Source organism: Salvelinus alpinus, chromosome 35 (genome assembly GCF_045679555.1).
Source record: "Salvelinus alpinus chromosome 35, SLU_Salpinus.1, whole genome shotgun sequence".
Taxonomy (NCBI): Eukaryota; Metazoa; Chordata; class Actinopteri; order Salmoniformes; family Salmonidae; genus Salvelinus; species Salvelinus alpinus.
The window spans coordinates 24,936,184-24,963,042 of NC_092120.1; the positions used below are offsets into that span (position 1 = coordinate 24,936,184).

General features: G+C 42.7%; 1 protein-coding gene across 4 annotated transcripts in view; it reads left to right on the plus strand.

The window, feature by feature from the left end:
• Positions 1 to 26,859, plus strand: part of LOC139564047 (phosphatase and actin regulator 4B-like) — an 85,691-nt gene that overhangs the window by 27,283 nt on the left and 31,549 nt on the right. For 2 of the 4 annotated variants that reach the window (XM_071383249.1, XM_071383252.1), the window contains exons 1-3: positions 14,032 to 14,165; positions 25,915 to 26,021; positions 26,124 to 26,168. In XM_071383249.1, coding sequence (XP_071239350.1) covers positions 14,092 to 14,165; positions 25,915 to 26,021; positions 26,124 to 26,168 — 226 coding nt within the window. In that variant the 5' untranslated portion in view covers positions 14,032 to 14,091. Of the gene's footprint in view, positions 1 to 14,031; positions 14,166 to 25,914; positions 26,022 to 26,123; positions 26,169 to 26,859 lie in introns of those variants that run through there. The other 2 variants (XM_071383251.1, XM_071383253.1) reach the window with 1 other exon arrangement.

Here is a 26,859-nt window from a genome sequence, read left to right on the forward strand (position 1 = left end):
TTGGAAAGCTGCCGCGGTCATCCCCCTCTTCAAAGGGGGAGACACCCTGGACCCAAACTGTTACAGACCTATATCCATCCTGCCCTGCCTATCTAAGGTCTTCGAAAGCCAAGTCAACAAACAGATCACTGACCATCTCGAATCCCACCGTACCTTCTCCGCTGTGCAATCCGGTTTCCGAGCCGGTCACGGGTGCACCTCAGCCACGCTCAAGGTACTAAACGATATCATAACCGCCATCGATAAAAGACATTACTGTGCAGCCGTCTTCATCGACCTGGCCAAGGCTTTCGACTCTGTCAATCACCATATTCTTATCGGCAGACTCAGTAGCCTCGGTTTTTCTAATGACTGCCTTGCCTGGTTCACCAACTAATTTGCAGACAGAGTTCAGTGTGTCAAATCGGAGGGCATGTTGTCCGGTCCTCTGGCAGTCTCTATGGGGGTACCACAGGGTTCAATTCTCGGGCCGACTCTTTTCTCTGTATACATCAATGATGTTGCTCTTGCTGCGGGCGATTCCCTGATCCACCTCTACGCAGACGACACCATTCTATATACTTCCGGCCCTTCCTTGGACACTGTGCTATCTAACCTCCAAACGAGCTTCAATGCCATACAACACTCCTTCCGTGGCCTCCAACTGCTCTTAAACGCTAGTAAAACCAAATGCATGCTTTTCAACCGTTCGCTGCCTGCACCCGCACGCCCGACTAGCATCACCACCCTGGACGGTTCCGACCTAGAATATGTGGACATCTATAAGTACCTAGGTGTCTGGCTAGACTGCAAACTCTCCTTCCAGACTCATATCAAACATCTCCAATCCAAAATCAAATCAAGAATCGGCTTTCTATTCCGCAACAAAGCCTCCTTCACTCACGCCGCCAAACTTACCCTAGTAAAACTGACTATCCTACCGATCCTCGACTTCGGCGATGTCATCTACAAAATAGCTTCCAATACTCTACTCAGCAAACTGGATGCAGTTTATCACAGTGCCATTCGTTTTGTTACTAAAGCACCTTATACGACCCACCACTGCGACCTGTATGCCCTAGTCGGCTGGCCCTCGCTACATGTTCGTCGTCAGACCCACTGGCTCCAGGTCATCTACAAGGCTATGCTAGGTAAAGTGCCGCCTTATCTCAGTTCACTGGTCACGATGGCTACACCCACCCGCAGCACGCGCTCCAGCAGGTGTATCTCACTGATCATCCCTAAAGCCAAAACCTCATTTGGACGCCTTTCCTTCCAGTTCTCTGCTGCCTGCGACTGGAACGAATTGCAAAAATCTCTGAAGTTGGAGACTTTTATCTCCCTCAACAACTTTAAAAATCTGCTATCCGAGCAGCTAACCGATCGCTGCAGCTGTACATAGTCCATCTGTAAACTACCCACCCAATTTACCTACCTCACCCCCCATACTGCTTTTATTTATTTACTTTTCTGCTCTTTTGCACACCAGTATCTCTTCTTGCACATGATCATCTGATGATTTATCACTCCAGTGTTAATCTGCTAAATTGTAATTATTCGATTTATTGCCTACCTCATGCCTTTTGCACACATTGTATATAGATTCTCTTTTTTTTCTACCATGTTATTGACTTGTTTATTGTTTACTCCATGTGTAACTCTGTGTTGTCTGTTCACACTGCTATGCTTTATCTTGGCCAGGTCGCAGTTGCAAATGAGAACTTGTTCTCAACTAGCCTACCTGGTTAAATAAAGGTGAAATAAAAATAAATAAAATAAAAAAGGTCCTTTGCAGTTGTTCTGTGATTGATTTTCACTTTTCACACGAAAGTACGCTCATCTCAATGAGACAGAACGTGTCTCCTTCCTGAGCGGTATGACGGCTGTGTGGTCCCATGGTGTTTATACTTGCGTACTATTGTTTGTACAGATGAACGTGGTACCTTTTTAGGCGTTTGGAAAAAAATTCCAAGGATGAACCAAACTTGTGGAGGTCTACAATTGTTGTTCTGAGGTCTTGGCTGATTTCTTTTGATTTTCCCATGATGTCAAGCAAATAGGCACAGAGTTTGAACTTAGGTACACCTCCAATTGACTCAAATTTTGTCAATTAGCCTATCAGAAGCTTCTAAAGCCATGACATCATTTTCTGGAGTTGGAATTTTCCAAGCTATTTAAAGGCACAATCAATTTAGCGTATGTACAGTCGTGGCCAAAAGTTTTGATAATGACACAAATTAATTTCCACAAAGTTTGCTGCTTCAGTGTCTTTAGATATTTTTGTCAAATGTTACTATGGAATACTGAAGTATAATTACAAGCATTTCATATGTGTCAAAGGCTTTTATTGACCATTACATGAAGTTGATGCAAAGAGTCAATATTTGCAGTGTTGACACTTCTTTTTCAAGACCTCTGCAATCCGCCCTGGCATGCTGTCAATTAACTTCTGGGCCACGTCCTGACTGATGGCAGCCCATTCTTGCATAATCAATGCTTGGAAATTGTCAGAATTTGTAGGTTTTTATTTGTCCACCCGCCTCTTGAGGATTGACCACAAGTTCTCAATGGGATTAAGGTCTGGGGAGTTACCTGGCCATGGACCCAAAATATCTATATTTTCTTCCCCGAGCCGCTGAGTTATCACTTTTGCCTTATGGCAAGGTGCTCCATCATGCTGGAAAAGGCATTGTTCGTCACCAAACTGTTCCTGGATGGTTGGGAGAAGTTGCTCTCGGAGGATGTGTTGGTACCATTCCTTATTCATGGCTGTGTTCTTAGGCAAAATTGTGAGTGAGCCCACTCCCTTGGCTGAGAAGCAACCCCACACATGAATGGTCTCAGGATGCTTTACTGTTGGCATGACACAGGACTGATGCTAGCGCTCACCTTGTCTTCCCCGGACAAGCTTTTTTCCGGATGCCCCAAACAATCGGAAAGGGGATTCATCAGAGAAAATGACTTTACCCCAGTCCTCAGCAGTCCAATCCCTATACCTTTTGCAGAATATCAGTCTGTCCCTGATGTTTTTCCTGGAGAGAAGTGGCTTCTTTGCTGCCCTTCTTGACACCAGGCCATCCTCCAAAAGTCTTCGCCTCGCTATGCGTGCGGATGCACTCACACCTGTCTGCTGCCATTCCTGAGCAAGCTATGTACTGGTGGTGCCCCGATCCCGCAGCTGAATCAACTTTAGGAGAATGTCCTGGTGCTTGCTGGACTTTCTTGGGCGCCCTGAAGCCTTCTTCACAACAATTGAACCGCTCTCCTTGAAGTTCTTGATGATCCGATAAATGGTTGATTTAGGTGCAATCTTACTGGGAGCAATATCCTTGCCTGTGAAGCCCTTTTTGTATAAAGCAATGATGACGGCATGTGTTTCCTTGCAGGGAATCATGGATGACAGAGGAAGAACAATGATTCCAAGCACCACACTCCTTTTGACGCTTTCAGTCTGTTATTCGAACTCAATCAGCATGACAGAGTGATCTCCAGCCTTGTCCTCGTCAACACTCACACCTGTGTAACCGAGAGAATCACTGACATGTCAGCTGGTCCTTTTGTGGCAGGGCTGAAATGCAGTGGAAATGTTTTTGGGGGATTCAGTTCATTTGCATGGCAAAGAGGAACTTTGCAATTAATTGCAATTCATCTGATCACTCTTCACAACATTCTGGAGTATATGCAAATTGCCATCATACAAACTGCGGTAGCAAACTTTGTGAAAATTAATATTTGTGTCATTCTCAAAACTTTTGGCCACGACTGTACACTTCTGACCCACTGAAATTGTGATACAGTGAATTTATAAGTGAAATAATCTGTCTGTAAACAATTGTTTGAAAATGTACTTGTCATGCACAAAGTATATGTCCTAACCGACTTGCCAAAACTATAGTTTGTAAACAAGAAATTTGTGGAGTGGTTGAAAAGCGAGTTTTAATGACTCCAACCTAAGGGCATGTAAACTTCCGACCAACTCTTTATCCTCTCTGGATCTAGTAGATATCTGGATATTTAAAATCTCCAGTCAATTAGATATACTTGGTGAAGAAGGGAAAAGGCGAGACTGATTTATTATTTTTTACTTTATTTCCTTTTCACTCACTTCTAAGGTATCAAGCTATTATTGCAGAAAGTTTACATTCAAACCACTGTTATTACAATCTAACATGTCAGTGAGGAATTCCCAAGAGGTCCAGGGTTTTGGACCTGTGTGTTGTCCTTGTTAATGCAGACAGAGAAGAGCTCCAACTTCTTAATCACAGCCTCAATTTTTGTCCCGCACATTGAATATAGTTGCGGAGAGTCCCTGTAATCCTAGATTCAGATCATTCAGGCGTGAAAAAACATCATCCAGATCGGCCAGTCGTGTGAGAAACTCGTCATCATTCAAGTGGTCAGACAAGTGAAAATGATGGTCAGTAAAGACAACTTTAAGCTCGTCTCAATTAAAAAAACAAAAAAATGTGTCAATTCTTGCCGCTAGTTAACCCGCGCACTACTGTATGTTGTAAAAGCATTACATGGTCGCTGCCCATATCATTGCATAGTGCAGAAAATACACGAGTTCAGGGGCCTTGCTTTAATTAACAAAGTTAACCATTTTCACTGTAGTGTCCAAAACGTCTTTCAAGCTGTCAGACATTCCCTTGGCAGCAAGTTGCTCTCGGTGGATGCTGCAGTGTAACCAAGTGGCGTTGGGAGCAATTGCTTGCACGCGCGTTACCACTCCACTATGTCTCCCTGTAATGGCTTTTGCGCCATCAGTACAGATACCAACATGAGCAGCAGCTACGTTTGGCTATATATGGACCATTAGTGGAATTCCCGCGAGAGAGTAACGCTTAATGTGATTGGATGTTAATTATTTGACTGGGCTATCTGTATTTCACGTGTTATTTCGCTGAACGCTAAATGGTTTTAATTGTATTTTTGGCAGTGAAACGAGGCTACTCAGGTGAGAATAAAACCTCACCCAAATGTTTAACCCCGTTGGAAAATATAAATGGACTGTTTGAAAATGTGAAAAACTTAATTTAAAAACATGTCATTTGGCGTACCCCCGGCGGCATTACACGTACCGTACCCTAGTTTGGGAATACCTGCTCTAAACCAACAAATGTACAATTATTTTTAAGATTTAAATTACAACATTACAATTGCTCAATGGAAAACAGAGGGCTAGAGAGACTTCATCAACAGGTGGTTGGGGGTATCATCTATACTGTAGGTCTAAAACCGCGTGGATGGAACATGGTGAAAAATACTCCATGCATTTACATTTCATGCATTTACAGCAGAGACATTTTTCCAGAAAAAATATCAACTCATTTTAGAGAATTGCGATATTAATGGAAGGAACAAATTATTTCAAACAGAAGCCAGCCCTAAAATCTCACAAGTATTCACAGAAAAGCATTTTTCTACACCCCCAATAACATCTGCTATATATACAGTGGGGCAAAAAAGTATTTAGTCAGCCACCAATTGTGCAAGTTCTTCCACTTAAAAAGATGAGAGAGGCCTGTAATTTTCATCATAGGTACACTTCAACTATGACAGACAAAATGAGGGGGAAAAATCCAGAAAATCACATTGTAGGATTTGTAATGAATTTATTTTAAAATTATGGTGGAAAATAAGTATTTGGTCACCTACAAACAAACAAGACTTCTGGCTCTCACAGACCTGTAACTTCTTCTTTAAGAGGCTCCTCTGTCCTCCACTCGTTACCTGTATTAATGGCACCTGTTTGAACTTGTTATCAGTATAAAAGACACCTGTCCACAACCTCAAACAGTCACACTCCAAACTCCACTATGGCCAAGACCAAAGAGCTGTCAAAGGACACCAGAAACAAAATTGTAGACCTGCACCAGGCTGGGAAGACTGAATCTGCAATAGGTAAGCAGCTTGGTTTGAAGAAATCAACTGTGGGAGCAATTATTAGGAAATGGAAGACATACAAGACCACTGATAATCTCCCTCGATCTGGGGCTCCACGCAAGATCTCACCCCGTGGGGTCAAAATGATCACAAGAACGGAGAGCAAAAATCCCAGAACCACACGGGTGGACCTAGTGAATGACCTGCAGAGAGCTGGGACAAAGTAACAAAGCCTACCATCAGTAACACACTACGCCGCCAGGGACTCAAATCCTGCAGTGCCAGACGTCTGAAGTTTGCTAGAGAGCATTTGGATGATCCAGAAGAAGATTGGGAGAATGTCATATGGTCAGATGAAACCAAAATAGAACTTTTTGGTAAAAACTCAACTCGTCGTGTTTGGAGGACAAAGAATGCTTTGAACTTGTTATCAGTATAAAAGACACCTGTCCACAACCTCAAACAGGTTTGAAGCATGGGGGTGGAAAAGCATGGAAACATCATGCTTTGTGGCTGTTTTTCTGCAAAGGGACCAGGACGACTGATCCGTGTAAAGGAAAGAATGAATGGGGCCATGTATCGTGAGATTTTGAGTGAAAACCTCCTTCCATCAGCAAGGGCATTGAAGATGAAACGTGGCTGGGTCTTTCAGCATGACTGATCCCAAACACACCGCCCGGGCAACGAAGGAGTGGCTTCGTAAGAAGCATTTCAAGGTCCTGGAGTGGCCTATCCAGTCTCCAGATCTCAACCCCATAGAAAATCTTTGGAGGGAGTTGAAAGTCTGTGTTGCCCAGCAACAGCCCCAAAACATCACTGCTCTAGAGGAGATCTGCATGGAGGAATGGGCCAAAATACCAGCAACAGTGTGTGAAAACCTTGTGAAGACTTACAGAAAACGTTTGACCTCTGTCATTGCCAACAAAGGGTATATAACAAAGTATTGAGAGAAACTTTTGTTATTGACCAAATACTTATTTTCCACCATAATTTGCAAAAAAATCCATTAAAAATCCTACAATGTGATTTTCTGGATTTCTTTTTCTCATTTTGTCTGTCATAGTTGAAGTGTACCTATGATGAAAATTACAGGCCTCTCATCTTTTTAAGTGGGAGAACTTGCACAATTGGTGGCTGACTAAATACTTTTTTGCCCCACTATGTGTATGTGACCAATAAAATTTAAATTGATTTTTTTATTTTATTTTTTTATTTCACCTTTATTTAACCAGGTAGGCTAGTTGAGAACAAGTTCTCATTTGCAACTGCGACCTGGCCAAGATAAAGCATAGCAGTGTGAACAGACAACACAGAGTTACACATGGAGTAAACAATAAACAAGTCAATAACATGGTAGAAAAAAAAGAGAATCTATATACAATGTGTGCAAAAGGCATGAGGTAGGCAATAAATCGAATAATTACAATTTAGCAGATTAACACTGGAGTGATAAATCATCAGATGATCATGTGCAAGAAGAGATACTGGTGTGCAAAAGAGCAGAAAAGTAAATAAATAAAAGCAGTATGGGGGGTGAGGTAGGTAAATTGGGTGGGTAGTTTACAGATGGACTATGTACAGCTGCAGCGATCGGTTAGCTGCTCGGATAGCAGATTTTTAAAGTTGTTGAGGGAGATAAAAGTCTCCAACTTCAGAGATTTTTGCAATTCGTTCCAGTCGCAGGCAGCAGAGAACTGGAAGGAAAGGCGTCCAAATGAGGTTTTGGCTTTAGGGATGATCAGTGAGATACACCTGCTGGAGCGCGTGCTGCGGGTGGGTGTAGCCATCGTGACCAGTGAACTGAGATAAGGCGGCACTTTACCTAGCATAGCCTTGTAGATGACCTGGAGCCAGTGGGTCTGACGACGAACATGTAGCGAGGGCCAGCCGACTAGGGCATACAGGTCGCAGTGGTGGGTCGTATAAGGTGCTTTAGTAACAAAACGAATGGCACTGTGATAAACTGCATCCAGTTTGCTGAGTAGAGTATTGGAAGCTATTTTGTAGATGACATCGCCGAAGTCGAGGATCGGTAGGATAGTCAGTTTTACTAGGGTAAGTTTGGCGGCGTGAGTGAAGGAGGCTTTGTTGCGGAATAGAAAGCCGATTCTTGATTTGATTTTGGATTGGAGATGTTTGATATGAGTCTGGAAGGAGAGTTTGCAGTCTAGCCAGACACCTAGGTACTTATAGATGTCCACATATTCTAGGTCGGAACCGTCCAGGGTGGTGATGCTAGTCGGGCGTGCGGGTGCAGGCAGCGAACGGTTGAAAAGCATGCATTTGGTTTTACTAGCGTTTAAGAGCAGTTGGAGGCCACGGAAGGAGTGTTGTATGGCATTGAAGCTCGTTTGGAGGTTAGATAGCACAGTGTCCAAGGAAGGGCCGGAAGTATATAGAATGGTGTCGTCTGCGTAGAGGTGGATCAGGGAATCGCCCGCAGCAAGAGCAACATCATTGATGTATACAGAGAAAAGAGTCGGCCCGAGAATTGAACCCTGTGGTACCCCCATAGAGACTGCCAGAGGACCGGACAACATGCCCTCCGATTTGACACACTGAACTCTGTCTGCAAATTAGTTGGTGAACCAGGCAAGGCAGTCATTAGAAAAACCGAGGCTACTGAGTCTGCCGATAAGAATATGGTGATTGACAGAGTCGAAAGCCTTGGCCAGGTCGATGAAGACGGCTGCACAGTAATGTCTTTTATCGATGGCGGTTATGATATCGTTTAGTACCTTGAGCGTGGCTGAGGTGCACCCGTGACCGGCTCGGAAACCGGATGGCACAGCGGAGAAGGTACGGTGGGATTCGAGATGGTCAGTGATCTGTTTGTTGACTTGGCTTTCGAAGACCTTAGATAGGCAGGGCAGGATGGATATAGGTCTGTAACAGTTTGGGTCCAGGGTGTCGCCCCCTTTGAAGAGGGGGATGACCGCGGCAGCTTTCCAATCCTTGGGGATCTCAGATGATACGAAGGAGAGGTTGAACAGGCTGGTGATAGGGGGTGCGACAATGGCGGCGGACAGTTTCAGAAATAGGGGGTCCAGATTGTCAAGCCCAGCTGATTTGTATGGGTCCAGGTTTTCCAGCTCTTTCAGAACATCTGCTATCTGGATTTGGGTAAAGGAGAAGCTGGGGAGGCTTGGGCGAGTAGCAGCGGGGGGGGCGGGGCTGTTGGCCAAGGTTGGAGTCGCCAGGAGGAAGGCATGGCCAGCCATTGAGAAATGCTTTTTGAAGTCTTCGATTATCACGGATTTATCGGTGGTGACCGTGTTACCTAGCCTCAGTGCAGTGGGCAGCTGGGAGGAGGTGCTCTTGTTCTCCATGGACTTTACAGTATCCCAGAACTTTTTGGAGTTAGAGCTACAGGATGCGAATTTCTGCTTGAAAAAGCTGGCCTTTGCTTTCCTGACTGACTGCGTGTATTGGTTCCTGACTTCCCTGAACAGTTGCATATCGCGGGGGCTCTTCGATGCTATTGCAGTTCGCCACAGGATGTTTTTGTGCTGGTCGAGGGCAGTCAGGTCTGGAGTGAACCAAGGGCTATATCTGTTCTTGGTTCTGCATTTTTTGAACGGAGCATGCTTGTCTAATATGGTGAGGAAGTAACATTTAAAGAATGACCAGGCATCCTCAACTGACGGGATGAGGTCAATATCCTTCCAGGGTACCCGGGCCAGGTCGATTAGAAAGGCCTGCTCGCAGAAGTGTTTTAGGGAGCGTTTGACAGTGATGAGGGGTGGTCGTTTGACCGCGGACCCGTGGCGGATACAGGCAATGAGGCAGTGATCGCTGAGATCTTGATTGAAGACAGCAGAGGTGTATTTGGAGGGCAGGTTGGTCAGGATAATGTCTATTAGGGTGCCCATGTTTACGGATTTAGGGTTGTACCTGGTGGGTTCCTTGATGATTTGTGTGAGATTGAGGGCATCAAGCTTGGATTGTAGGACTGCCGGGGTGTTAAGCATATCCCAGTTTAGGTCACCTAACAGAACAAACTCTGAAGCTAGATGGGGAGCGATCAATTCACAGATGGTGTCCAGAGCACAGCTGGGAGCTGAGGGGGGTCGGTAGCAGGCGGCAACAGTGAGAGACTTATTTCTGGAGAGATTAATTTTTAAAATTAGAAGTTCGAACTGTTTGGGCATAGACCTGGAAAGTATGACAGAACTTTGCAGGCTATCTCTGCAGTAGATTGCAACTCCTCCCCCTTTGGCAGTTCTATCTTGACGGAAAGTGTTATAGTTGGGTATGGAAATCTCAGAATTTTTGGTGGCCTTCCTAAGCCAGGATTCGGACACGGCAAGGACATCAGGGTTGGCAGAGTGTGCTAAAGCGGTGAGTAAGGCAAACTTAGGGAGGAGGCTTCTGATGTTGACATGCATGAGGCCAAGGCTTTTTCGATCACAGAAGTCAACAAATGAGGGTGACTGGGGACATGCAGGGCCTGGGTTTACCTCCACATCACCCGAGGAACAGAGGAGTAGTAGGATGAGGGTGCGGCTAAAGGCTATCAAAACTGGTCGCCTAGAGCGTTGGGGACAAAGAATAAAAGGAGCAGATTTATGGGCGTGGTAGAATAGATTCTGGGCATAATGTGCAGACAGGGGTATGGTGGGGCGTGGGTACAGCGGAGGCAAGCCCAGGCACTGGGTGATGATAAGAGAGATTGTATCTCTGGACATGCTGGTCTCAATGGGTGAGGTCACCGCATGTGTGGGGGGTGGGACCAAGGAGGTATCAGAGGTACGGAGAGTGGAACTACAGGGTCCATTGCAAACCAAAACAATGATAATGATAACTAGCCTGAACAACAGTATGCAAGGCATATTGATATTTGAGAGAGACATACAATAAGGCATAAAGTGATTGCAGGTCTTGATTGGGAGAGCTAGCTAAAACAACAGGTAAGATAACAGCAGCAATAACAGGGTGCTAGTCTAACACAGCAACAACAGGTAAAAATGGCGACGACTAGGCAGAGAGGGTCGGATTAACTACACACAGATCCTGAGTTAAAGCACAGAGCCGACAGATAAAACACAAATAAACAGAATGGAGTACCGTGAATTAATGGACAGTCAAGCATGCATCAGCTATGTAGCCAAGTGATCATAGTGTCCAGGGGGCAGCCGTAGATGGAGCAGGGAGGCCTCCACTAAGCTAGCACGCGGCGTTTAAAGTTAGTAGCCCGGGGGGTGGTCTGCTCAGACGGAGGGGGTCTGCTCAGACGTGGTCGTGTCGACAGAGAATCCAAGCCAGATGGCGATGGCGAAAGAGAGGTTGTGAATTGTGTTTGCTAACTGGTGCTAGCTTCGTGGCAGTGGCGCTAGCTGCGCTAGCTACAAGCTAGCTGTGAGGATCAGAAGTAGTGGCTCAGGGATTACGGCAGGAATCCGGCGTTGTTGTCGAGAGACAGTCCGATGCTGGTAAATTGGTGAGTAATATCCAGGCTAATAACAGGGCTGGTGTCTGTGCAGAAGGTGAAAGCTACTAGCAGCGGCAAAAAAATGGCTAAATTAGCTTGTAGCTGGTATTGTAGCCCAAGAATTCGCTGGTAGACCTCTTCAGCTAGCCGGCAGATGGGCCTAGCTCGAGGCTAGCTCAAGGCTAACTGGTGCTTGCTTCGGGACAGAGGTGTTAGCCAGTAGTAGCCACTCGGTTGCAGCTAGCTAGCTGTGATGATACGGTATAATTGTCCAGAGCTTGCGTCAGGAATCCGGTGATGTGGTAGAGAAAAAGCAGTCCTATATGCTCTGGGTTGATATCGCGCTTGCAGACTGGCAGGTATTGGCCCGGTATTGAAGCTGGCTGTGTCTGAGTTGAGGGTGAAGACCGCAGCAGTGGCTAACTGACTACTAGCTAGTAGCTAGTTATCTGGCTAGCTTCTGATTGGGGTTACGGTTCTAAAGTATAAAAAATAGCAGGTCCGTACCACATTGGGTGAGGCGGAATGTAGGAATGTATATTCAGTTCCTAGATGGAAAGTGAAATTAAAATATATACGAAATGTATACGAAAAATACGAAGACTATTTACACGGGACAGGACAAGACAAAGAGACACGTCCGACTGCTACGCCATCTTGGATTGGAATCCAAGAATATCCCCCACCTGCAACGTACAGATGAGCAGCAGCTTTTAGGTGAAGGTTTTATCATGCAGGAGGAATTACTTTATGCCATTGAGTCATTCAAAATGGCAGAGTCCCCATGTTTTAGATGGAATTCCAATTGCGGTATGTAAAACGTTTTCACAGAAATTAAGAAACCCTTACTATTCTTTCTGTGCTGTAAACCAATCCAGGACCCAACAGGAGGGAGTAATTTCCTTATTATTAAAGCAAGATGCAAACGGTCAATAGAAAGACCCAATTAAACTTAAATTGGAGACTCCTCACGTTACTTGGTTGTGATGCCCGTATACTGTCAATGTATTTCCTTGAGAGTTAGAGAAGTCATACAAGATATCCACCATGATCAAGCAGGTTTCTTGGCAGGGAGATTCATAGAAGATAGTTTCAGAAGGCTTCTTGAAATTATTGATTATTATATTTTTGTAGGCTACACTGTGGCATTGCTGATAACTCTCTTGTCCAAATGTGTTGTATCGTGTGTGTGTGTGTTTATTTGTCTGAGTTTTGTTATGTACATTGTTCTTATGATTGTCTTATCCTGTCATAAATTATTTTTTAAATCTGTTAATTAATTTATTAATTAGTCATTTACCTTAATCATTCTTGGAGTGGAAACGTTGTTTGCAGAGTTCACAACCTGCTATACACTTGTGAGAAACAAGTTTTGGATTATTTCATAACCATAATTTACGAGATTTGTCCATCTCTTTCATTGTCTTTTGTTTGGTGTGCTCCATATGAGCGTTGAGCATGTGTCTGGTTTGTCTTTTCTGATAATGTTGAGGTAGTGTGCGCACACCTGAGCACGCATAGAAGTACCTGGCCTGCTGCACAGGAAATGTAGGAAAGTGTTTATTTAAAAAATATATATATGTATATCCATTGCAAGTTATAATATTAAAACTATAGTTCCTCACAGTAAGCTATTTGAAAAAGGTTTCAAACAATTAAGTATGTTTTCAAAATGCATTCTGCCTTCAGCTCCTATTGCAGTGGTGGGTGACGCACTAATAGGCTGTTGCCTGCTTTTGAATGTTGAATAGGAGTCGTGCTTCAATTACCAGTTTAGAATTGTTTTTTTTTTTTTGCTCTTTTTAAGTGTGCAATAAAACTGTTTTAAACATGCGATTTGGATTTGTGGCGCAATGAATGGGCTTAAAAAAGTACATGTTTTACTCTAGCAGCAACCAGCTGAGGAGCTGCAGAAGAAATCCCACTCAAAATAGGCTCTGTATGCGTGCGCGTATGATAGTTGTTGGATAAATAAGATGCATGATGACTAACGAATACACAGGCCAATTTAATTACACTAACCTATAGACCGATAAGCATGACGGTGAAATGTATCTTCATCGACTGGTATTTACACCAATGAATTAAAAAGCATTATTTATCCGGGCATTTTTATCGTCTTTTCATGTATTTATTTTTATCGGCTAACAGAAATGCTGTCAGTTAATGTACTCTGTTCTCCCCTCATCTTAGTCCACTAGCAGGGTGGAGGGTGCGGAGACTGCGGACTCACTGGCTTTAAACAGTGGAAGTGCATTTAGGCACGAGGACGGAAATATGGGATGCAGAGAGCTTGGGAGATGGGTGTGTGAAAATACCGACCATGCAAAAGGTGTGGGTTCAAGCTAGATTATGCTGATACATGACAGCTGTCCAAGCCAAAGATCTTGTCTACTGTATGTACTGTAATCAGGAACTTCACTTCCACAGACCACATTGAGTGGAGTCCTTACTTCTGCCTTTTGGGCAGAGGATAAAAACACATTCGCATTGCTCGTAGTGACCGAAGAACAGTGAATTTCAAAGGTCCATTTGCACTAGCTTACTGTTGAACAGTGCTCTAAACAGGTGGAGAGAAGAAGTCAAGTTTTTCAGAGGAGAGGAGCATTTTGGGCTCCTTGGGAAAGTGGGCCATTAGTCCCTGCGGTGAGTGGTGCTATTCTGGGGTAGGTGCGGTGATGACGTGTAGCTGGCCCGGATTGAGAACAGACTCTATCTTCTGTCCGTATCCGAGAGGGGGGCTGGGGAGCGGTGCTGATCGGAGAGATTCGCACGAGAGGGACCAGAGAGGCTGTATGTCTGCCACTGCGCACCCAGCTCCAAGACACCTTTGGCAGGGGAGAGATCTGTCAAAGGCCCTTCCAGAGCAGTGAGTATGGCACTGGGTCCACCTGCTTTAGGCTCTGGTTCTGGACAACTGCAGTGCTTGGCAATGCATATCTACTTCTAGATGTGTAGCGCTAGATGCATGTCATAGGCTGAGCTCAGTGTTGGCTTTGTGAAGCGGAGATAACTGGGAATAACAATTTTTTTCCCTCTGCTTTATTGGCGGCTATTTGTTCCCAAAACCCAAGCAACCCTGCAGTGAGAGGTGGGCTGGTCTGCTATTTAAAGATCACATAACCAAGCCAGCTGCTCCCGTTTCCGCTCGCGTTGTAATTGAATCATCGCTAGTGCAGTGCCAGCCAGTGAAAGTGGTGCACTCTACAAATGATTATATAGTAGTGACTCAAGCAACAACTAGTTTGTGATTCCTCCTGACCTGTGCTTTCTGACCTGTGATGCCTGGTACTTGTTGACTGTGGAGGTGGAAATGGGTGTGTGGGGAGGGGTGCAGGCAATAGCAGGACTTAAAAGTACCCTCCGAGTTGTTGTGGGTTTAGTCTGTGCGGGTCGCCTCAGGTTGTTTGCTACGGCAAGAGAATCTTTCATATCAATCGGAACGAGTTATAAGACAACCACTGACCCAGAGTTCATCAGGATCAATTCAATCGGCTACTCACCACGGTGGAAATCCTTACGGTCTCTAATTAGTCAGGACTATCACTGACCAATGCGTGTGCCAGGTCTCGCACCCTCCTGCTTGACAGTCAGTGTGAGGTCAGGTGTGGTCGGACTGGAGACTGACGTGTTATGTGTCAAAGACAAGTGGTGTATATCTGGCATCGCTGTGGTGGAAGAGTGAGTGATTGAAGTCTCTGGACTGTTTGACTTTGACACAGTGAGACTGTGGCGGTGCTGAAAAGCATTGATTGAGTGCAGCGGTATCGCCCAGCAGTGAGCATGAGAAGAAGAAGAGTGAGCGAGAGAGCACATTTCTCTGTTTCAAATCACATGCAGTGAGATGTATAAGATCACTCACACTTTTCTAAGATCTGGAAATGCTCGCCACTCTGCTCCAGATTCTGCTGTGACTCACCAAGCAGTGGTACTGGGCGAGTCAGGAGTGTGAGAAACGTCATCTTTAACCACCCTGACGTCTGCTGCCTCTGTGGTGTGTGCGCTCGCACCTTGTCCAATAATTCAGTGACTACCTGTCTTTCAATGCTAAAAGTCCAATACATTTAGCCCAGGCTCTGAACTCAAGGAAAGGATGGGGCTTATCTGGTGTCACTGCCACTTGTTCAGTTCAGTTTCATTCCTTTACCCTTTTAGCTTCCTTTTGTGGTTGAAAAGCGAAGCTTTGTTCCTACACTCATACAGCAAGAGAAACTCATAAGGGGTAATGATGCTTCTGAAAGAGAGCAATCAGTCATATTAAATGGTAGCCTGATGATGGGAAGTGTGTGTGTGAGCAGTAGAACCCTCTGCATAGCTGAGTCCTAGACAGACTATTAGTCTAGGTAATGGCTGTGTGTGAGTGTAATAGAGCAGTAGAACCCTGTCCTTGGCTGTGTCCTGGACAGAATTATTACCTCACGGCAGGGCATTGATTGGACGGTGTGTATTTATAGCTCTGGTCAATGGGGCCTCTCAGGATGACAGCCGTCACATTGTCTAAACAGGCTTTTGCCCATGTAGTCATGGGTTACTAACACACTATTCATTAAAGAAAGACAATGTATAGTGATAGTCATTTGTAGGGTTGGGAATTGCCAGGGATCTCACGGTATGATATTATTACCATACTTAGGTGCCAATACAATATGTATTGCGATTCACACAATTGTATATGTTTTGCAATTCAGTACTGTGATTTTATTGCAATTCGATGTTACAAACATATTGCTCTCCATGTCTGCTGCAGAGACGAGAACCATGAGAAGTTTTGATCAGTTATGGAAATAAAAGTGCTGAAAACTAATTGGCTCCCTATAAAAAGAAGATTGAGAACAAGTTATGACATTTTGGTGCAGGTAAAGCAAACTAGCACAAAAATGATATCGCCAAAATGATACAAGATATCATATAATAATATCCCAATATATAACTATCCACTACCCCCCCCCCCCCCTCCCCCGCTGCTATCACTAGTACCCCCGCTATCACTCATGCAAGAAATTTAATTTGGTAGGCTTGGCCGATATACCGTTTATGGGTCTTTCTATAAACTAAGGTACCAGTGAGGATTTCTCACAATAACTTGTTACAAAGCTGTTGATAAGTCATTGATAATAATCTGCCAAGAGTTTTCATGTCATTACATTAACATATAAGGGGGATCATTGTTATATTCAATAAAATGTATGAGTTGATTTAAAACTGTTTTGGTGTCTTGATGGATTTGTCCAAAATTGTGTAACTTTTCTGTCCTTGCATTTATGGCAGTGTAAGTTGTCGTTATATTATATATTAAGCATGAATCAGTTAAATTAGACATTGAGCCCTGTAAGAACATTGTAAGAATCCTTGAACCCTGTAAGAATCCTGGATCTAGCTGTTGGACAGTTTCTTTTTTTGTATAGAGATCTCAAAAATGCAGTCTAAGTAACATTTTTTGTCTCCTTATGTTACAGGGTTAAAACAGTTTTCATGATAACACAAATCCAAAATGATGTATGCGATTGCAAAATCAAATGCTTCTAACCGTAAGAGTCACCTTACCTTGTATTTCTTTCATTTCACCTTACCTTGTATCCCTATTAGCTGCTGCTAAGGCAGTGTTACTTTACAGTCCCCGCTGTTCCATAAGGTGTATTTTTACTTGCTTCTTTAAATCTGATTCTACTGCTTGCGTCAGTTACCTGCTTGCGTTAGTCACCTCAACTTGCTCTATTTCAATATTATGCATTACGGGATGTAGTTGAGGTTTAGGGTTTATTGAATGAGTTGTCCCAAATACAATGCTTTTAGTTTTGGAAATATTTAGTACTAACTTATTCCTTGCTATTCCGAAACTAACTGCATCTCTTTAAGTGTTGTCGTAAGTAAACATTGGGAAAAAAGCACGGGCCTAAACAGCTACCCTAGGGAATTCCTGCTTCTACCTGGATTGTTTGATGGGCTTCCATTAAAGAACACCCTCTGTGTTCTGTTAGACAAGGAACTCTAATGTCAAAAGCTGCACTGAATTCTAACAAGTCAGCCCCCACAATCATTTAATCATCAATTTCTCTCAGCCAATCATCAGTCATTTGTGTAAGTGCCGTGGTTGTTCAGTGTCCTTCACTATTATATGTGTGCTGAAAGTCTGTCAATTTGTTTACTGTAAAATAGCATTTTATCTGGTCAAACACAATTTTTTCCAGAAGTTTACTAAGGGTTGGTAACAGGCTGATTGATCGGCTATTTGAGCCAGTAAGGGGGGCTTGACTACTCTTGGGAAGCGGAATGACTTTAGCTTCCCTCCCCATCCTGAGGGCACACACTTCCTAGTAGGATTACATTTCAAATGTGGCAATATTGTCAGACCGTCATTGTTGATAGACAACAATATTTTTTTTCACCTCTTCCACACTGACTTTATGGGAATTCAATAGTACAGTTCTTCTCTTTTCATAATTTGGTCAGATATGCTTGGATGTGTAGTGTCAACATTTTGATTCTGGCATGTCATCCCTAAGTTGGCTTATCTTGCAAATGAAAAAGTCATTAAAGTAGTTAGCAATATCAGTGGGTTTTGTGATATATGAGGCATCCGATTCAATGAATGAAGGAGCCAAGTTGGCTTTTCTCCCCCAAAATTAAGGTGCTGCAAAACGTTTTACTATCATTCTTTATATTATTTATCTTATTCATAGTATAGTTTATTTTTATTTAGCTTAGTCACATGATTTCTTAATTTGCAGTATGTTTGCCAGTCAGTTGGGCTGCCAGACTTATTTGCCATACCTTTTGCCTCATCCCTCTCAACCATACAATTTTTAAATTCCTTATCAATCCAAGGGGATTTTTACAGTTTTTACAGTAATTTTCATAATGGGTGTGTGCTTATTAGTAACTTCATAAATGTGTCAAGTGCAGCGTCTGGTTGCTCCTCATTACACACCACAGACCAGCAAATATTCTTTACATCAACATATGAATCCCTACAAAACTTATTGTATGACCTCTTATATACTATATTAAGCCCAGTCTTTGGAACCTTGATACTTAAAACCTAAACCAATACTGTCATTTACGCGGTTCTTCAATAATTTTGCATATTACTTGTTGGATGTGCATTTGGTATCAAGCTGATTTAGTTACGCCGTGATATTTTCACACCATCTGACCCAGGAATGAATTTTCAGAATGACAGTCAAGTGACTAATATCTGTTGTGATAGTGCATGCGATGCAACAAACGTGCTGGAAAAAAGGTGTTCGCAAGGAATATCCAGAATATTTTGGTGTCTCATTCATTAAGTCTGTGAAAACCGTTGTGCCTGGATCCACTTTGGATCTAATATCCCTAGCAAATTGATGTTTATCATCTGTTGTCTGCTTGATTAACTGAGAATTTCATGTTTTCATATGTTATTGTGCCTCGGATTGGACACCAAGTCTATCGTGCTCAATTGTATAGTATAGACTATTGCGCAACCCCCAAAGCTAGTCCTATTCATTATTCTAGATATAGTGACAACAAATGACATAGCCTAGTGGGCTTATTCACAATATGATCTGGTAATGAAATAACATGACATACATTTTGCTTTCCATGTTACACCTGCAATTTTAAACAATACAACGGGCCAGAAGTAGCCTACTTGAATTTGGAGCTCAAAAATTTAATTACATGAATAGTCGGCCTACCTTCAAATTTGGTGCTTGAAAAGTCCTTGTAATTATTGTAGCCAATTTATGTACCCCTGCTCTCTTAATTGTCCGTGATTTCATTTTTGAGTGGTTTTGGTGATAAATGTGGCCACTTTCGTTTGTTTCCAGTCACTTCAATTGAAGGGTGTTGCGAAACTCTGGCTTCAACTTGGCTTTCCATACAAATCCTTCCATTAAAAAAGGAACGTGTTTTTTGGTCACTTTCTCATTATAAAAACAGCGATGGTGAGATTAATGCTACCGCTATTCATGGTTTTATTATGCGCCTCCCTCGGCCACATAGGTTACAGAAAAATCACCATGCATCCAATCTGTCAGGCAAGGTCCACATTATTGTCACAGATTTTAAAATATAATTAAAATATCAATGCATTGGCAAGGCCAAAAAATTCATTTTTCTTAGTGGTAATGGCATACTTTTTTATGACATTTTTTTATGTATACATTCTTTTTGGGGATGGTCAATTAGGCCTTATGTGTACAATTTATATAAAATATACAATTATACAACATTGACGTCCTTTACAATTAAGTGCATGAAAAATTCCCTGAAAGTCCTTGAATTTGGCTAGCCAATTGAGAACAAGTTCTCATTTACAACTGCGACCTGGCCAAGATAAAGCAAAGCAGTGCGACACAAACAACACAGAGTTACACATGGGATAAACAAACGTACAGTCAATAACGCAATAGAAAAATATATGTACAGTGTTTGCAAATGTAGTAAGATTAGCGAGGTAAGGCAATAAATAGGCCGTAGTGGCAAAATAATTACAATTTAGCAATTAAACACTGGAGTGATAGATGTGCAGAAGATGAATGTGCAAGTAGAGATACTGGGGTGCAAATAACAATATGGGGATGAGTTAGTTGGGTGGGCTATTTACAGATGGGCTGTGTACAGGTGCAATGATCGGTAAGCTGCTCTGACAGCTGATGCTTAAAGTTAGTGAGGGAGATATAAGACTCCAGCTTTGGTGATTTTTGCAGCCAAATGAGGAGTTGGCTTTGGGGATGACCAGTGAAATATACCTGCTGGAGCGCGTCTGTATGAACCCCGCTTAAAAGATCTATAGTCCTAGGCCTACGTTGTTGTATAGGTGGAGTTATGGACCAATTTTGTATATTCACTTTTATTCCACTAAGTACATGTGGAACTGCATGAAATCTTTTTCATTTCTTTTTTAACCATTTAGAAATGTTTATCCCAATGTCACACATTGTCCCCATTTTATTAATAGAAAGACCCTTACCCCGGGAATACGGTATATTTCTTCTGTTTATACAGAAACGGTAGGACGGTATGAAAATCTGGATACTGCTGTCGTGTCTATACTATGGTTAAATGAGATGACATGCTATTTTCAAATTGATTACCTAACATTTAATTGATTACGTAATTTAATTAAACCATGCAACAATTAAACCATTAATAACATGGGGCACCACGGAAGCATTCGTTTATGTAGAGCGGCGATCTCCTGAATCCGCTCTTAAAGATCTGAAGATCTTTTATATCAATAGCAGTCAATCTGTCATGAATTATTCTTTACTTAATATCAGTCTCATCTGAACGTCGTAAAATTCTTGGTTATCTACACGAACCCAGCCTTTACTTATAAATCAATAATACACATATTAGCTCCATTTTTTATTTACTAATGAATTAAACAATTACAGAATATACAATACATTATACATGAAATACCGTCCCTAGTGGACTAAACAGAAACAGTTTGGTTATAACACGATAGGAGAGAAGAGAAGGGGGTTTTGGAAAGAAGACTAAGGAACATGGGTCTTTATCGGACCTGACAAACTATTCTCACATAAATACATATGCCACTATCGATCGCTCTTTCGGAAAAGCAATGCATTGTCGTGGAGGACAAGTACTCCCGTTATTTGGAACTTAGTTGACTTTTCGTCACTGAGGCTTTTATCCAAGAGTGGAAAATTGGTTGTTTCCTAATTTCCAACCAATGTCTATTCACTTGGGTGTGGCTACTGACTAAGTTAAACTTTAAAACGAAGGCCAATTCTCTCATTTTAAAGGTTAACATCACATTACATTTTTGCAAATAGTTTCATCTTTACTCATTCATTTTATACAAGAATTAGATGCAAGCCTCATAACTGAGGAACCTGTATAAACAGAGTTAGGGTAATGTGGCTGTATTGTCTTTCATGAGGTCACAAACATGAAACAAAACGGACCGGTCGTAGCTGGCTTCTCCACTGACCATTTACACATTCTCCAAAATAGGAATATTGTTCAATTCTCAAATTTGGGATGTAGAATTTGTCAGGAGAGCGTTACTTTGTTCTACTGTGACCCTCTCTCTCCCATACGGCATGGTCAGGGAGACAAGAGTCTTTGCAAGGAATTTACAACGTGTTTGCCACCCCCCCCCCCCCCCACCAATTCACTGATCGGGCTAGTGTCATGACACCGCCCAACCCTACATTCACTTGTGATGCAGAAAAAAGAAGTGCACAGCTATTGAGCGCTGGCCTTGCAATGTCTTTTTTTTTTTTTACAGATTTACAAAAATGACACTTAGATCAATGTCTTCATGGTTAAAGTACCTGTAGAATACACCTGTTTTAAACCATGAAGAACTGCATGAAGAACCTGTTTCGAGGACATTGGCAGGTTGTTTCTTGGTAGTACACAGCTTGTTGGGCTCTGTCGAAGCAGCGCTGGCTCCCTCCTTGTAGATTTTTTTTATAGAAGACTTCAACAGAGCAGACTGAGTCAGGGTCAAGCCTTTACATTGTTACATACCAAGCACCAACACGCATTACTGGGATGGAGCATCATTCTTATGTGTCTCTGCCATGAGGTTAACTTCTTATGGCTGCAGGGGCAGTATTGAGTAGGAAGTTCCACTTCCTGTTTAGATTTTTTCTGAGGGTGCCAGATTTTCAACCAAGCTCTCATTGAAATTACAGCGAGATATTGATGAGTTTTCACTTCCTACGGCTTCCACTAGATGTCAACAGTCAATAGAACTTTGAAGGAAACAGGAATCAGTCACCACTGCCACGAGCTGACCATGCTTTGACCACGCGCGTTCACATGATAGGCAGCTCCGTTCCATCGCTCAACTGAAGTCAATCTAATTCTCTGGTTGGAACGTTATTCAAGATGTATGTTAACAACATTCTAAAGATTGATTCAGTACATCGTTTGACATGTTTCTACTGACTGTTATGGAACTTTTGGACATTTCATCACGTTATAGTGGACGCGCTTTGTGACTTTGGAATTGTTTACCAAACGCGCTAACCAAAGTAGCTAATTGGACATAAGTAACGGACATTATCGAACAAATCAAGCATTTATTGTGGACCTGGGATTCCTAGGACTGCATTCTGATGAAGTTCATCAAAGGTAAGGAAACATTTATCATGTATTTTCTGGTTTCTGTTGACTCCAACATGGCGGCTAATTTGGCTATTGTTCTGAGCGCCGTCTCAGATTATTGCATGGTCTGCTTTTTCCGTAAAGCTTTTTTGAAATCTGACACAGCGGTTGCATTAAGGAGAGGTATAACTTGTATTATCATCTACATTTATGATGAGTATTTCTGTTGATACGATGTGGCTATGCAAAATCACTTCATGTTTTTGGAACTAGTGAATGTAACGCGCAAATGTAAACTCTTAAAAACTTTTTTGATATAAATATGAACTTTATCAAACAAAATATGCATGTATTGTGTAACATGACGTCCTATGAGTGTCATCTGATGAAGATCATCAAAGGTTAGTGATTAATTTTATCTCTATTTCTGCTTTTTGTGGCTGCTATATTTCGCTGGAAAAATGGCTGTGCTTATTGTGGTTTGGTGGTGACCTAACATAATCGTTTGTAGTGCTTTCGCTGAAAAGCATATTTGAAATCGGACACTTTGGTGGGATTAACAACAAGATTACCTTTAAAATGGTATAAGACACATGTATGTTTGAGAAATTTTAATTATGAGATTTCTGTTTGAATATGGCGCCCTGCACTTTCACTGGCTGTTGTCATATCGATCCCGTTAGCGGGATTGCAGCCATAAGAAGTTAACCTTTGTTAACCACTGTACCTGTAACTTTGTGCCTTAGCATAAGTAAGACTTTAGCCCAAACATTCTCAACTATAAGCAAGTCATAACCATTTCATGGTGGGAGGTTGCAGGAAATGATCTGATGGTAGTAATATAAGGCCTCTGAATGGGCAGCAAGTTAGAACGGTTGTAGCTTTTACTGTTCCTCCAGCCTTTTCATTACTTTCTCCGTTTACCTCTGACTCACTCACTTACTCATTCACTCACTCACCACACACAAAGACATTACACCTAACGTGGTCCCTGCAAATTAATTTTTAATACCCTTTCCCAGATTTGTGCCTCAACACAATCCTCTGTCTGAGCTCTACAATTCCTTCGACCCCATTGGCTTGGTTTTTGCTCTGACATGCACTGTCAACTGTGGGACCTTATAAAGACATGTGTGTGCCTTTCCCAATCATGTCCAATCAATTTAATTTACGACAGGTGGACTCCAATCAAGTTGTAGAAACATCTCAAGGATGAATGGAAATGCACCTGAGCTCAATTTTGAGTCTATTTTTAATACATTTGCAAACATTTCTAAAAACCTGTTTTCTTTTGTCTGTTATGAGGTGTTGTGTATAGATTTTAAGGGGGGGAAACTTTAACCAATTTTGGAATGAGGCTGTAAACTAATTGTGGGAAAAGTCAAGGGGTCTGAATACTTTCTGAAGGCACTGTACCTTTTATTAATATTTCCCCTGATGTTACTAGCCTACCCCTTTCTCTTACCTCCTGTTGCTTCATTCCTTCCTCACTTTCAACAGTTAAGCTAAATGTCACGATTCCTACAGAAGGTGGCTCCCCCTTCCTGTTCGGATGGTGCTCGGTGGTCGTCGTCACCGGCCTACTAGCTGCCACTGATCCTTTTTCCCCCTTTTCTGTTTATTGGTTTCACCTGTTTTGTGTTTGGTTGATTAGTCGGGCTATATTAACCAGTAGGCCCGCCTGCTATTTGTGCGGGATTGTTTGTGTGACTAGGGTGCACGTTTTGAGGTTTACGTGTTTCTCATTTCGTGGGTTTTGCTGGACTGTTTCAGTCCCCGGTTTTGGGGCATTTGTTTTGTGTGCGCCCTGTGTTTTGTGGGTTGGCTTATGTTTGCCGTTTTGTGCATTAAATTAGCACTACCACTGAACTCTCTGCTTCCTGCGCCTGACTTCGCACCCACTACACCCAGATCGTTACACTAAATTAAATGATTTTCGTGGTCTTTACGTTTATCATTCTAATGACATGCTTGAATAATATAGGACTAGAATTAGATGCAGATGGCTTTCACTTCCCTTCATGAAGATTTTAATGGTTATGGGTCTGACTAAATAACTGCATACAGCCTACTGCCATCGTGCGTTCGTTCTTCTTTCAAACTAAACATCAGTTCTGTTGACTGTTGTATTTAACATTCAGCAAACGAACTTGCGTCCCTCTTCAAATAGTCTATTCGTATATAACATTTTTCTTAAATATAAAATGTCCAGCAAGCTATTCTAGCTTTTCCTGCCAGGGTTTTTTAACTAGAGGCCAGCGGAGCACAGGCACATGCGTATTGCAAAAGACACAGAGGCTATAAGTTAGAAGCTTATTATGCATAACCCATCATTCATAGCTATATGTAAAGCTAATACTGCATTGAATGTATTACCTGAAAGAGGTAGGCTAGAATGTCTTGAACAGGATTATCTATTTTCATGCAATTTGAAGGGAATTGATGGAGAGTCTGCTAGCGCATGCTCTGATTTTAAAGCAACGATATTCGAGTGATAGGCTGTTTTAAAACTGCAGCTGCAATAAAAAATATCTTTACAATTCAAAAATCCACTGATCCCCGAAAGCCAGATGGAGATGTGTAAATTAGACGTGCATTCGGTCCTTATATTACTGTAGCAGTATGCTATGCTGCAGCAAATGTAAGCATACCTGTCGCAAGTATTTTTTTTTTAAGTTACCATGATGGGTCTACATGCGGTGTGAACTGCATTCCATACCGAGATGGTCTGTCCACACCATGAGCGTTTATGATTGATCATGCAGAGAGAAGGCCGTAGAGAAGCCAGGTTTAGACATTGCATATTAACAGTTTAACGTCATGCTGTTAATATAAATCATTTATTGGTTTCTCACAGTTATTTAACCCGGGAAAAGGGAGTGGTTTTGGGTGTTTAATCTTGGTAACCGGGTTCCAGCCATTCAACCCAAGCCTGCACCCACACTTTTTCACCTCTCCCTTGACACTCCACCATCTCTCCCTTGACACGCACGCACCCACACCATTCCTGTGCTTGTCCTTCATTCTCCCTGAAAAAGGTCCCTGTTACAGCAGATCTGCTCGAGTTGGCGACACTAAAAATAAGTTGCAAACGTGCTCCCGCTCTGTTCCCAAGGTTTAATATTGTCCCCCTGGCTATGACACTGTCACACCGAGCTGCAGCTAGAGTCGTGTGTGTGTGTGTGTTTTAGTCTAGATGGACTGTAAATGAGCATGTCTTTTAACTCTCTTTTCCCAAGTTAATATTTAGTTACCACACACCACAATGTGTTCATTGCTAATTGTTTTTATTAAATAGCTTAGAATTCAGATTTGGGTGTAAATCTGAAGAGAGAAAAATGCAGTTTTCAAACAATCGTCAAGACAATGTGTGTTTGCGTGTCATAGTGATGCCATTACCCTTCTCCTCACTCCAAATCCTCTAAATATGTAAGTGTTGTTTTATGTGGAATGTCACTTGAGTTTATCAATCCCCATTTATAGCTGGTAAAATGCTCTCCCCTCCCATTTGTGTGTGACTGACTGTGTGTTGTGCTCTCTCTGGACAGAGGGACTGAGCCGAGAGGGCATCTCCAGGGAGGCCTGAAACCTCTCCCCACAGACCTACCTACTGCTGCTGAAGACCACCACCTCCCAACACCAATGACCTTCTACAGTGTACATCTTTTCAGTTTTTACATAAATGCTACTCATTAAAGTTGACCTTTTGCCATTTACCTCTGCAGGCTAATAAATAATGTTGCCATTTCTTTTTCAGGAACCGTTGACTGTTGCGCCTCAGACCTTGTAATGGAAAATCGTGGTAAGTTTGGCTTCTTGTTCATTGTGGTTTGTGTAGTAGTGCAATATAGACCTGGGTGTGTTTATGGGGCAGTTTGTTTTTGCTGCTTCTCGGCGCACAGCAGACAGCTCAGTTCTCTATGGCGCCCTCTGTAGGCAAGGGAGATGGGCTCCCTCCCTTTCTTGTTAGCACCAGTCTGTGTGTTGAGCTTCCGTGCCGTCTGCCTGCTGAAGAGGCCTGGCCCAGTCTGTTTTCCAGGTCGACAGGTTCCGGGCTCATGCGGATTGGCCCAGCTCTGTCTCCCGCTCTCTGGAAGCCAGCCCAGTTTGGCTTTATGTGGGGCAGTGAGAAAGGGCCGTACAACTACAGACTCCATCTTCAGAATCAGAGAAGGGGAAGGGGAAAAGGGTCATACCTAGTCAGTTGTAAAACTGAAATGTGTCTTTTGCATTTAACCCAAACCCTCTGAATCAGAGAGGTGCAGAGGGCTGCCTTAATAAATATCCACTTCATCAGTGCCTGGGGAACAGTGGGGTTAACTGCCTTGTTCAGGTGCAGAACGACACTTTTGTTACCTTGTCGGCTCTGGGATTTGATCCAGCAACCTTTCGGTTACTGGCCAAACGCTCCTACCCGAGAGAGACAGCCCAAGAAGGTCAGAGACCTCATCTGTTCAAATCAGCAAATACTTTAGCTGTGCTTGATTGAGCTT